The following is a 15,080-nucleotide window of genomic DNA, read 5'->3' on the forward strand; positions in this document are numbered from 1 at the left end:
ACTGCTGACTCATAATGAACAGGTTGCGTGTTTGATTATGACCGCTTCCCAGAATTGCCGTTTTGAGTAGTGAGCTGCTCTTATTGTTACAATTATACAATAAAAACATAAATTTGATTTGAGTCTGTAACAGCCGGTGTAAATTTATAGTACTTGTAAAGGTTAGCATTTTTTTTTTAATTCAGTTTTATTCTCTCAGTCTCGTTCATGATCTGACACTGCTATTTTCACATAAAGACATGCTATAACAGAGGTGAACTCAGATAAGGATGAGGGTTCTACATCAGAGAAAGAGAACAGAAGCCCTCCCCACAATAAACATCCACTCACACATAAGAACAATGCAGCTGCACTAGGTGTAAAGGCGGAAAATGGCACCACTTGGATGCAGCAAGAGGTCGGCCGTCTCCCTGCCAGTCAATCTGCCACATACATGTCCTACAACGAAACAGAAGGGCTTACAGAGCTTGCCAAAGTATTGTGCAAAGTTCTGTTTGTGATTATGTTTTGTGATGGTCTTTATATATATTTAAAAAAAAAAAAGTATATGTTACTTATATGAAAGACACATCAAATTTTACCCATTTACCTTGATGTATTTACTTATCTTCCTACAGCGTAATAATGTCACAAGTAGACTGCAGAGCTTCCTGTGTTTGATTGACACAGGCATGCTGACAAAGTACATGTGCAATGCCACAAAAAGTGTGACAGCAGTTTCCATCTGCAGCTATAGACTTGTTAGTATTTGAGTGACTCTCCACACCAGTGTCGATCAAACACAGGAAGCTCTGCAGTCTAACCACAAAATTTTGACATGGAGTGTATAATGTGTGAAGACTGAAGTCCAAATATCAAAAAAACACTTTCACAAAAGGTACACGTATAACAAAACAACTGTACTTTTATTCAAGGATATAACCGAAGAAAAATAAATCGGGTTAGGGTATGATGCTGAAACAACTGCGGCGGTAACAACTTCTTCTTTCGGCTGCTCCCGTTAGGGGTTGCCACAGTGGATCATCTTCCATATCTTGCTGACTCATAATCAAGAGGTTGCGGGATTGAATCTGGGTGCTCTCAGGAATTTACAATTTGAGTAGTGAGCTGCTCTTATTTTTACTATTGTACAATAAAAACATACATTTGAGTCTGTAACAGCCAGTGTAAATTTATGGTACTTGTCATGGTTAGCTTTTTTTTTTTTTTTTAAATTAAATTTAGTTTTATTCTCTCAGTCACGTTCACGCTCCTGCCGATCTAACACTGCTGTTTTCAAATAAAGACGTGCTATAACAGAGGTGTGCTCAGATGAGGATGAGGGTTCTACATCAGAGAAAGAACAGAAGCCCACCCTGCAAGAAACAAAAAAGACAAAGTTCTGTTTGCGATTATGTTTTGTGATGGTTTTAATATGAAAAACATGTATATATTACGTATATACAGTAAAAGCCTCATCGAATGTTGTTTACCTTGATTTACTTCCTTGTCTTCCTACAGCATAAAGTCACAACTAGACTGCAGAGCTTCCTGTGTTTGATCGACATTGGCATGATGACAAAGTACATGTGCAATGCTACTTTAGCACACAAATGACTTTAGCTGCAGTTGGAAACTCCTGTTGCACTCTATGCAACTGTGTTTGATCTTATTCAGGAAAAGATCCCAGTCGCCCCATGGGAGAAAGACTTTCCAAAACTAAGGTCATAAAGCTTATGAAACCGTTTCTGGTCAAAGGCAGAACCGTAACAACAATTACACAGAGTGTGACAGGAGCTTCCACGTGCAGCTACAAGCTATTGAATCATGGGGTGAACTTAGTTTTTCACACATGACTTTGCCAATTTGGCTTCATTTTTGTTAAATAAATAATAACAAGTTGGAATCTGTTGTGTGTTGTTTTATACCCGAGGTTAGATTTAAATAATTGTAGAACCTGGTAAGGACCGGATATTTTTTATGATGTCCTGATATATAAAACCATAGAAATGTAAGAGGGTGTACTTTATTTTTTACAAACACACACAAATAATGTTAAGATAAAAGTTTTATACTTGAACAGAAAAAATTCATTTCCTCAGTACCTATATCTTTACACACATGGCATTCTATTACCTTTTTTAAAAGCACTGATACTATAGATGATGATGTTTATAAATATTGCAACCTTGTAAACAAAACATTCAGCCTTTGCCTTGAAAATATCCTGACGCATCTAAATATTTAGCAGAGGTGTAGCATGGTTAATTAAGTTTGCCACATTCATAGTTGATTTTTTTAATGTAGTTCTCAGTAAAATGTATTGTTTTTAAATTTAGATCAAATGGGATAGTTGATGGGTCAAGATCCCACCATAATAATAGGATAAGGTAACATGCTATGAATGTAATGTAACATACTGCAATAAATTGTTCAATAAGCAGCAAATTACCCCCAACAGTCAGAAGTGTGCATGAGGCAAGTTTCAAGTTGAATTAAACCATACTTCAAATAGATGGATGAGAATTCTTTATCTGGAATTCTGAATAAACTCTCCTGTTCCCAGTATTGCTGAAAAATAACCTATTGGTGTACACTATTAAAGAATTTCTAATACATATGACTCCATCACTGCTACTTTTGTATTGTCTCCACAATTGACTCCAAATGCTAGTCAGGAAAGTCAACCAGGTTTATTTAAACAACATCCCTGAGTTGCATATAGTAATAGGAACGTGTCAAAATGTATATTTAAGGAAGAGTTGTTCTTACTTTACAAATGTTAACACTGTGTAGCGATAGTGGAAATACATGACTGCCCTGTAAGGATCCAGATGATATTAACATCTCAGCTTAAAGTAGTTCCTTCATTGATACCATATTCTGAGTGAACGCTTTCTCAATGGTAATTAGTTGTGGCTGCTTTATCTCTACCCGATTCTTTCTATAATCTCATAGCATGTGTAACTGCAAACTGTAGTAAATTGAAAGTTAGGTAGCGACATGCCACCCTCTGCAGTTACTTATTTTTTGTCTACTAACGTGAAGAGAGGAAAACAAGAATGCTATAACTGAAGTAAATTTGTGAGGAACAGTCATGCGGCAATACGTTAATTTTACAAACTTTGATTAAAAAATTTTTTCAGGGTGGACATACCAAAATTCAATGTGAAATTAAAATTTGAACCACATGGACATGGTATACTAGTGTGTTAGTATATAAGTAGAGAAATGTACCTTATTAAGCATTTGAAAATTTGTTTATAGGAGATAAAATAAATACAAAGTGTAACTTAATGACTTTCTTCTAAATAGATTTTTTTTTTACAGTAATAACCTAATATTTAAAAAAAGAAGAAAAAATTTTAAACACCTAAAGCCTATTCTTGCAGCACTGAGTGTAAATCAGAAACTGACCAGAAATGATGTCTATAATGGTTGTCACTCCATTGTGAAACTGAAATCTTTGAATAGCATTTATCCATCTTTGAACCCATACAGTCTAGTTCAGGGTCTCTAGCATGAACAAGCAAGTATACAAAATCCATGACATGTGTGCCACACATTGCCATTGAAGAAAAATGAATGAATAACACTGATAAAAAGTAATCTTTCTCTAGTAACAAAAGTACACTGTGGTGTGTCATTTACTTTGTATCTCTTTATGTAATGAATACTAATTTCATCAGTGCCTAATATAATACAAAGCTGGCATACAAACATGCACAGTGTGTATATATATATATATATATATATACATATATATATTATACATATATATATATATATATATATATATATATATATATATATATATATATATATATATATATATACACATATATATTATACATATAAACATATATATTATATATATATATATATATACACATATATATTATACATATAAACATATATATTATATATATATATATATATACACATATATATTATACATATAAACATATATATTATATATATATATATATATACATATATATTATACATATATATATATATATACATATATATATTATACATATATATATATATATATATATATATTATACATATATATATATATATATATATATATTATACATATATATATATATATATATATATTATACATATATATATATATATATATATATTATACATATATATATATATATATATATATATATATATATATATATATATATATATATATATATATATATTATACATATATATATATATATACACATATTATATATATATATATATATATATATATATATATATATATATATATATATATATATATATATATATATATATATATATATATATACACACATACAGTGATCCCTCGCTATATCGTGCTTCGCCTTTCGCGGCTTCACTCCATCGCGGATTTTATATGTAAGCATATTTAAATATATATAGCGGATTTTTCGCTGGTTCGCGGGTTTCTGCGGACAATGGGTCTTTTAATTTCTGGTACATGCTTCCTCAGTTGGTTTGCCCAGTTGATTTCATACAAGGGACGCTATTGGCAGATGGCTGAGAAGCTACCCAGCTTACTTTTCTCTTTCTCTTGCGCTGACTTTCTGTGATCCTGACGTAGGGGGATTGAGCAGGGGGGCTGTTCGCACACCTAGACGATACGGACGCTCGTCAAAAAATGCTGAAAGATTATCTTCACGTTGCTATCTTTTGTGCAGCTGCACGGTGCTTCGCATACTTAAAAGCTCGAAGGGCACGTATTGATTTTTGCTTGAAAAACAAACTCTGTCTCTCTCTATCTCTCTTTGTCTGCTCCTGACGGAGGGGGTGTGAGCTGCCGCCTTCAACAGCTTTGTGCCGCGGTGCTTCGCATACTTAAGCCAAACAGCCCTATTGATTTGTTTGCCAGAGATTGCTTTCTCTATCTATGTGACATTCTGTGCTCCTGACACGCACTCCTTTGAAAAGGAAGATATGTTTGCATTCTTTTAATTGTGAGACGGAACTGTCATCTCAGTCTTGTCATGGAGCACAGTTTAAACTTTTGAAAAAGAGACAAATGTTTGTTTGCAGTGTTTGAATAACGTTCCTGTCTCTCTACAACCTCCTGTGTTTCTGCGCAAATCTGTGACCCAAGCATGACAATATAAAAATAACCATATAAACATATGGTTTCTACTTCGCGGATTTTCTTATTTCGCGGGTGGCTCTGGAACGCAACCCCCGCGATGGAGGAGGGATTACTGTATATATATTTTTTTTTTCCTCTCTTGCACAATCTTAAGTTATTAGCAGAGAAGATGATGAGATATGTTACATCAGGAGACCCTAGGCTCACGGTGTTAAGCTGTGCACAGCTTGTTAGTAAATACTGTTATGAAAACTGTCTTAGACTTCTAACACCCAAGACATTTACCCAAAGAAATAACAGTGGGCAGAAAATGGCTAGGATGTGACAGGTCAAATGTGACGTTAATGGTCCTATATTTCCATCTGAAAGAGTACAGTGAATCCAAGTCATGAAGAAAGTGCTCTGTTATGATAGAAGCACTGCCTACCCTTCTAGCTCCTTCTCGGCCATACCACCAACTGATAGTGAAGATCAAACCCCTCTGAAGGCAATTACTTCTTGTAAAACTCTGAAACTCTTTTAAAAATGTCACAGATGCAACTCTCCCTGGAAGACTTTACTTTTTACAGATGTGTTGGTCTCAGTGTTAAAAGTAATAGACATATTTTTTTTGTTTTTACTGACATATTATTCCAGATTATTTCAGACAAAGCTTTAAACCAATTTTGGCACTTTGTCTCTATAGGCAGACTTATCCTTTGTTGTCTAATGTTATCTGTGGAAGATGTACTATATTACCTTTCTTGGATACATCCTTCTTTCAACAGTAATTCCAGCAGTGGAAGACCGGACGGTGTTAACTGTTATAGATATTCTTCGGGATATTGTAAATTGATGTTTTCATCTTCCGCTCGATCACTACCATCTGTTTCAGCATAGTCTATTGATACACATTTAACCAATTTGCCGTGTAACCAATCGACAATTTTCACGTTAATTCATTTGACTTCGTTTCTTGGTGCTAGGATTGCCCGTGTACTCATTTCTTCTGTTGATAACCCTTCGGGATGAATTTCTTCAATAAGATTTAGACATAATAAGTATTCTTTAATTGGGAACTTAAAGAGAGGAAAATGTAAAAATTTCTAAGAGCTAAAAGAGCAGGAACTGTGTCTGTCAAAAGCATTCACACGAATGAGAGGTGAGAGGACTGTGTGCATGGTTGAATATGGTTGAGAGGAGGGTAGGACTTGAAAAAAATCTCATGGCAAAAGTCTTGTCTCATGGAACTTGAAAAAATCTCTTGGAAATAGTCTTGTCTCAGGGTTTTCTTTATTATTATAATAGAGAGATAGATTTTCTGTCACAAGTCCAATAACCAAATCATTCTTTAAAAAAAGTCTGAAAAGGTTAATTGTATAAAAAACAGTGATAGAGTGAGGAAATAGGAACAGACCATATTACATAGTTCTAGATGTTGAGAATCATTACTCTCCAAGGAGGCCACATCGTAAAAAATGTATTTTCTTAATAGGTAAACAGGTATGGAATATAAACACGTGGGACAACAAGTTGGGAATGAGTTATTCAAATACAGATGTCAAGGCAACAGATCCATAGTCATTAAAGACAACATGCACATAATGTGTTTGTAACAGGTATTAATTACAGTGGCCACCTTAACTCTAGAATTACCAGAGCCTACGAAAAAACTTGTAGATCCGTCCCACCTTAAATCGCTTCTTAAATCCTTTCGCACCTCTCCGCCATCGTCTTTTGTCATCTAAATGTACAAGCCTCAAGTAGCCGGCTATTCCATCCCCCCACTGACTTAGAACGTGCACAAATTTCTCCCAGCTCATGCCTTGATTGATTATCTGGGAGTGAAGTGGAGTTTTAGAGTGGAAATAATAAATCGTTATTTGGATCACACACATTTCATTTGTGTTCCGTTTCTACAGTAATCTGTGTAAACACATTTTTAAAACAGAAACTTTTTTCATATTCTAGCAGTAAATGACAAAATGTAGGCATAAACTATATAATGTATGAAGCCTAAAGTCCAAATATCAAAGAAACACTTTCACGAAAGGTACAAATATAACGGAACAAGTGCGCTTTTATTCAAAAATACAACTGCAGAAAAAAAAGCCGCCTTAGTGTGCGACATTGACACTTATTTGCAATGACTGCTGCTGTGGCGCAGCAGTATCAGTTGCTGACTGGCAATCAACAGGTCACGAGTTCGATCCTGCACGACTCCCTTTTGAGAAGTGAACTGCTCTTATTTTTACTATTTTAGAATAAAAAGATACATTTGATTTCAGTCTGTAACAGCCGGTATAATTTATGATATTTGTAAAGGTTAGCTTTGCTTTTGTTTTTTTTATTCACTTTTCATTCTTCCTACCCCATTTGACACTGCTGTTTTCACATAAAGACGCGCTATAGCTCTGCAGTGTATCACGATACATAAGACCGCGTGTTTTTTTCCCCCCAATCTTGCCAGTCCCCACATGTTGCTGTATGCGGTTTCTTTTGTACTCCAGGACATGCAGAGGAAAGCATAGTAAAGAGTATTAACTTCAGCACTATATGCAATCATCAGACACTCCCCATCTGACACTGCTGTTTTCACATAAAGACGCGCTATAGCTCACCCAAGGAGCTCCCTTCCTACATTTACATGTGTACTTGTTGCAGTGTACGCACCTCTCTGTGCTATGGTTTCTATTACACTGAGCAAGCACCTGTAATTCGCAGCTCAATTCATTATCTCAAAACACCACACACATTCACAGTAATTCCCAGTTATGTCCACCACTCACACCCACAACCATACAGAACTGATTCCACATCAGAGAATTTCCAGTTCCAGCATAAATTCACAAATGATCTGACGCTGTTCGTTTTCAAATAATATTGCATTACTGCGATGTTTTCACATATATTGTCTTTCTTTCAGGTGTGTAATAGAAACCACAGCATACAGAGAAGTGAATACATTGTAACAGGTACACACGTTGTAAATGTAAGAAAGACGATCCTTGCGTGTGTGTGTGAACTGTGAACTGTTCACATTTGAATCTGATGATTGCATATAGCGCTGTCTTATTCAGTGCGTGCAAGAACATGCAGTTCCAGTTGCTGTGTGCTACAACATGCTGGTTGTGATCAACGTACATTTTAAAAAAAGAAAGACAAATATATGTGACGTTTTAAAGAAATCATTTTATGACGACGCGAATAGTACCAATCAGAGAACATAATCGCACTAGTACAATATTATTTGAAAACGAACAGCGTCAGATTGGGTGTGAATTTATACTGTGGCGCTGTTAGAGTCAGATCAGAAGCTGAATAAGCTGAATAAGCTCCTGTTCTGACTCTAAGTAAAAATGTATGAATTAATCAACAGAAATAACCGCGATCGACATTTTAAACTTAACGATTTACAGTGCATACCAATTTATAAATTTTATGTCCATTTGAGGTTACAAAGAAAAAAAAAAACACTTTCTCCCCAGCGGGGAATCGAACTCGGGTCAATAATGCACGGCAAGGCTGCTGTAGCGCTAAGTCAGCAAATCTTACTGCTACGCCACGGAAAGTGCTGTAGCATCGTTGAACCTTTTGTGAAAGTGTTTATTTGATGTTTGGACATCAGGCTTCACAAATGCTATTGTTTATGCCACATTTTGTAACATTTATTACTAAAATATGAAAAAGTTTCTGTTGTGTTTACACAGATTACTGTAGAAACGGAACACGCATGAAATGCGTGTGTTCCAAATAATGATCTATTATTTCCACTCTAAAACTCTAGCAGTTCAGTCACTCCCAGATAGTCAAACAAGGCATGAGCTGGGGAAACTTAGTGAACGTTCTGTGACGGTGGGGGATGGAATAGCCGGCTGCTTGGTGGCTCGTTTTAATCGGCTCATTTAGAAGACAAAAGAGAGGTGAGAACGGTTTTAAGGTGGTCCAGATCTACGAGTTTTTTCGTAGACTCTGGTAATTCTAGTGTTAAGGCAATGCATAATTGTGGGATTGAAAATATCTGTACAACTGCAACCAAATTCATTGATATTCCACCTCTAAGAAACTTTAACTGCATAAATCATTTAACCAACATAAATATACACATCCGTAAAAATATACTGCATTGTCCATTAAGAAAGCCACAATGTAAACATTACTGGTGTTAAAAACATACATTTTTTCACATTTTTCTTGAAACAGTCACTCACCATTGAAGCATTTACTACTGAGTCTCTCCATGTCACCAGGCCACGTTAGGCTTTTGTAAGATGCTAAGAGATATCTGGATGTGGCATTTATTATAACAAAGGAGGGAATCTATCTAAAATCACCAACAAAAGCCACCTGCTGCCACAACTAGCAATTACCAAATGAATAACTGGCAAGAGTACAGCATACATATGAACAAATATACAACAGGAAAACAGCAACTACAATGCACATCTCAAAGCAAACATTAAGGACTTCAGCAAGGACTTGAACAAATACATGTGCAATAAAAGCAACTATCATTGTACCCGAAGAGAGCAAAACACTCTCTCTCTCTCTCTCTCTCTCCACAATGCAGTGTTTTCAAACTCACCTGCAGGGTTTCAATTTGCTTTCTTATACTGTTGTTAGATGGCATCTAGATAAAAGTAATGCAGGACAGCAAAAAAAAAAAAAAAAAAAAAGAAAGAAAAAAAAAAAAAAGAAAAAACAACAAAAAAAAAAACACACAAAATAAAAAGCATGAAAATGGGGGTGCACATGCATGTTAGATAACAAAAAACATAACAGTATTAATGTATTAAATTACAATAAAACCTTAATGGAAAACAGTACAACAGCATAAAATAAAATGCTAAATGTAAAATTTGGGTCCAACTGGAAAACATTTTGGCTTTGTTCATAATAGTAGCTGGTGCTTTAAAAAAAGAAAGCTTGCCCAACAACAATGCAAATGAAGGGTAACAATCAAAATGCAAAGCAGAAAGCACAATGTTAGCATATGGGTTAAATGATGAAGGAGGCATGCACAAACTGAAACACAAAGAGTTTACAGCAACACAGACAGACAACTATGGAAACAATCTCAACAAAACATACAAAATTTTTCATTATTGCTGATACAGGACATCTACAAATTTACTTAGTGTGTTATGCAACAATGAGCTTAATGTAACCCTCTACAGAGAGTCATTTACCTGAGAATGCCTTGAAAAAAAGTAATTTATTAGATAAATGCAAACAGCTATGGAAGATTCAGCTGCTGAAAAGATATTTTGTAACAGCTGAGCACATACGGTTATTATTATTATTATATATTTGGCCAATCCCTTTAACCAAGGCAACTTAAAAGGACAAAGCATTTTGCAATAATTTTTTAAACAGTTGGGGCACATGTAAGTTAAGTGACATATACTGCAAGTGACAGTGGGGAAATGAATAGGCTACCTGATATCAATGTCTTAGTCACTAAACCACATGGCCTATCTAACAACTGAACATGAAAACAAGGCATTTCAAAAAGTAGATAGTTAAAAGACCCAAGACTGGTGAACCCTTTATCTACATGACAATTTCAAACTTAAACTGGGTTGAATAATTTGATATAAAGCCAAAGATTTTTGGGAATGAACAGGTCTAAGACCTTAAAATGCGGCATTTAAGAGAAAGAAGCAGAAGACTGATTATATGTGATTAATAAAAAAAGTAAGGATAACAAAATCAAATGCACTACAGATTAGAAGCAAACAAATATGACTAAAAATTGCAATTAACAATACTACTAAGATTTCTAAAGATCTTCACAGATGTTCCATTAACATTTCAGTCAGTAAGCAAGCATTCAGGTAAATATAATGTTCCTTGATAAACTTGCAGCAAAAGTAATTCCAATTGTATCTGATTCAGAACATTAGTTATTAAGACATATCCACAATCTGACAAAATCTGTCCATGGGAACATGATAATTTTTATAGTATTTCAAAATGACCATACGCTTCTGAGCACAAATGTTATTTAAATATTACTGTAATAAACTTGCCTTGTGAGATACATTTTAGGGCTAATTTATTAAGGTTAAATCAAAGCTGACGTTCAAATTTTGAAAAATAATGTTTTAAATGATTGTTAACTATTGATTTTTATTTTTAGGCCTTTTCCAGGACACCAATATTGTGGAGGGACCGGGGAAGAGAACGTGGTCAGGGCATTATCTGCCCTGGGGCACTATAGGGCAGCCCAACTGGGTTGCTATGGAAACACAGATTCCCACAGGGCATGCTGGGAGTTGGAGTTCACTGCAGCCCTGTTGGGTTCCGTGGTGCCACCAGGGGGAGTTGCAGAAGCTGTAGATCCCTACTTTGGGCTCTCCTTACACATGGGAGTGATTCCAGACGTCACTCACGAGCCACCTGGAGCACTCCAAGATGCAGTTTAAAAGGAGCCAGCTGCCTTCATTCCCGGGAGCCAGAGTTGGGAGGAAGGGAGACAAAGTTTGCTGGACAGAGTGAAGAAAGAAAGAAAGCAAGAAAGAAAGAAAGTAAGAAAGAAAGAAAGAAACAAAGAACGACACAAAGACAGTACGCATTTTTTTTTTGTTTTAAATATACCTTTTATTAAACATTCAATGATCAATACAAAAATCAACAAACCATCAAAAAAAGAACATCCTATGTAACCTATGAGTGAGTATTTTGCCGTAGTTTCATAATAATTCACCAAATGAAATAATAATTAATTCACAAAAAAAAAAAAACACTCCTCATTAACAATTTTACAAATTGCATTCATTGCACACCACTGTTCTACAAATGTTTGCAAATTGTGGGTCAACCTATAAAACTTGAAATCTAAGAAAATTCATGTTTTTAATTGTGCCTTAAAGAAACCCACCAAGTCAGACTCCCTGTCACTCTTTTTTCCTTCCTAGTGATATAAATGGCAAACTTAGCCTGGCCCAATAAAAAATTTGCTAACCTGCTAACATTCTTTTTTGCTCTCACATTAGCAAAACCATATATAAAAACCTGACTGGTAAAATAAACACCCAAAACACTAAAAACACTGCCAAGTACAGATAAAAGAGGTTGAATCCTAAAACAGTAAAGAAACCGATGAAAAGCAGTCTCTCTCTGTTGGCAAAAAGGACACATTTCTGAGATGTTGGAGTTAATTAAAGACAAAAAGAATTAACTGCCACAATCCCGTGAACAATTCTCCATTGCAAATCGCCAGTTCTCTTATTCAGTTGGGGACTGTACAGACTGTCCTGATTGGGGCCGACACCCTCCACCCAATTTATCCCTACAGGGTATATCCGGGTATCTGCATAGTTGGGACTGGAATTGAGCTTGGACACACACTTTACATAACTCCTTCCCTTCTACAGTCAAAAGGAAGACATTTAGTTCTTCTCAGTATCCTGCAGTTTTCCTCCATCATGTTCTCATTGGCATTAATTGACAAATTTGGAAATGCAGACAAAAGTTCTGGGTAATCTGTAGCTTTGAAAAAGGGTTGCAATAAATTCTTAGCTGTTGCAGGTATATTCAAAAAAATCTGCCGCAAAAATCTTTCTGCTGTGTGCACAGAGCTCAGACCTAAAGCTGCAGCCACCTTCTCTGCACTCAGCTGAATAGCTTTGGTTGAATCAAATGTTTTATTTGTTGGAATACCAGCCCTGATCAGGCATTGTTTCAGAGATGTCGACTCTACTGCCATGGTATAGACAACTGGCAACTCTAAAATCCAATATAAATTTAAGGATTTTTCCTCTATGTGACAATCCAACTGTTGCCAGATTCTCAATACACTTCGGTAAAAGTCTGAAACATTACCTATGGGGAAGGAATCACTGTCCATTAAGAAAAGCACTCGGTCCAATGTCAGGTTGCCAACTTGGCTCAGGAGAGCACACACTAGTGGCTTCCAGCACACAGCCATATGACCATAGAGCAGTTTTTGCAGAGTTTGTAGTCTGAAAGCATTTTTTCTGCTACAGATGACTGCCAGTCCTTGTCCTCCTGCACTCCTGGGCAAGTGCAAAATACCTTGATACAGCAAATGCTTCCCATTCCAAAAAAAAAAAAAAAAAAAAACTTAATCAACTCCCTTTCCACTTCAGTAATCAGGTCAGGTGGGAGTTCCAGGCATGCCAACCTGTGCCATAGAGCAGATGCAACAAGGTTGTTTATGATTAGCGTCTGTCCTCTCTATGACAGTTGGGGAAGTGGCCATCTCCAGCGTTGTAAACATTTTCTGACATTTTCTGCAACTCCTTCCCAATTCTTAATGTTACTGTTTATGCCTCCTAGATGTAATCCCAGGTATTTAATTCCATCTCGTCGATTTCAGTCCAGATGGCAACAAAGGAAAAGGACCCATCCAGTTCCCCAGTAGTACTGCAGAGCTCTTGGTCCAATTTACTTTAGCTGAGGATTCTTTTTCGAACTCATCCAGCACAGATACCAGCCTATCCACATCTTGTTGTTTTGCAACTAATACTATGAGATTATCTGCATATGCTGAGATTTGCAAAGGCACTGAACACTCAGGGACAGACAGTCCACCCACCACTCTCCTTAATTTGATCAGCTGGGGTTCTATAGACAGGGCATACAACATGCCAGTCAAGGAGCAACCCTGTCTAATCCCTCTATCTACTTTGAACGGAGCGCTCAGCCCACCACTGATGTTCAGTACACCTTGAATGTCACTATAGAGCACCCAAACCATGGAAAAAAAAGCAGGGTGGGAAACCAAATCCCATTAGTACTCGCCAAAGGTACTGGTGCTCCACCCGATCAAAAGCCTTGTCCTGGTCCAAGGAAATTAGACAAAAGTGTAATCCAAACAGTTTGCAGATATCAAATGTATCCCTAATAAAAACGATGTTGTCATATATGGACCTATTTGGTACACAGTAACTCTGATCAGGGTGAATGACATGCCCCAACACCTGCTTCATTCTCGTAGCCAACACTCCCGAAAAAATTTTATAGTCCGTACAAAGCAAAGCTACTGGCCTCCAGTTCTTAATATTACAGATTTTTCCTTTTTTGGAATGAGGGCAACAACAGCTCTTCTACAGCTCAAGGAGAGGAGACCATTATCTAAACACTCTTGAAGAACCGCAAGTAGGTCTGGTCCGATGAACTCCCAAAACAATCTGTAGAAATCGACAGTAAGTCCATCAATACCTGGAGCTTTCAAGGTGTTTAAACTTGTTATTGCCCATGAGAGTTCTTCAAGGGTAAGCCCTCTCTGTAAAGCTGGTAACTCCTCCTCTGGCACCTGCAGCAGCCCATTAGTAAAACCCGAACAAGCAATGTCCTGTTCCATCAGCTCAGATGAAAAAAATTTTGAATAGAAATCAAAGGCAAATGCCCTAATTTGAGAAGAGCTTTTATTTCACTTCCAGAGGGGTCATGCAAACAATGAATCATTCTGCTTTGGCCCCGTTTTCTTTTCAGCCCAAAAAAGTACTTGGTTGGAGCATCACACTCAGTTTCTACTTGAAAACGGGCTCTAACCAAAGCACCTTGGACTTTATAATCAGTCAGATGTGCAAGGGCAGCCTTTCTCACTTTCAACATGTCCAGGTTCTCACTGCCCTTAGAGGAGTCAAAGTCATGTTGGAGTGCTGTTATCTCTTCCTCCAGTGCTTTCATAGAATCATTCAAGCTCTGTGTGACATTCATAGTATACTGCTGACAGAACTGGTGAATCTGCACTTTACCAACATCCCACCACTGACCCAGAGAAGATAATCGATATATCCTTTCACGTCACTATATCCAAAAGTACCTAAAACAATTTTTAAAATGGGAGTCCTGACATAAAAGCCCATTAAAATGCCCATTAAAATGCCAATGAGAGCTTTTTGACTTTAAAGATGGCATAAGAACACTGCAGGTAACTATTACATGATCAGAAAAACTTGTTGGCACAATGCCACAAATTAAAACGGTTAAGATGATGTTTAAAAGTATAAAACCAATCAAGCCTGGC

General features: G+C 36.4%; 1 protein-coding gene across 7 annotated transcripts in view; it reads right to left on the minus strand.

Annotated features, from left to right (window-relative positions):
- fryl (furry homolog, like) overlaps positions 1-15,080 on the minus strand; it is a 621,684-nt gene that overhangs the window by 275,598 nt on the left and 331,006 nt on the right. For 5 of the 7 annotated variants that reach the window (XM_051927632.1, XM_051927631.1, XM_051927630.1 and 2 more), the window contains one exon: positions 9,666-9,710. The exons of the other annotated variants lie outside the window; for them this stretch is intronic. In XM_051927632.1, coding sequence (XP_051783592.1) covers positions 9,666-9,710 — 45 coding nt within the window. The remainder of the gene's footprint in view (positions 1-9,665; positions 9,711-15,080) is intronic. 7 annotated transcript variants of the gene reach the window in all.

Source organism: Erpetoichthys calabaricus, chromosome 5 (assembly GCF_900747795.2).
Source record: "Erpetoichthys calabaricus chromosome 5, fErpCal1.3, whole genome shotgun sequence".
NCBI lineage: Eukaryota > Metazoa > Chordata > Cladistia > Polypteriformes > Polypteridae > Erpetoichthys > Erpetoichthys calabaricus.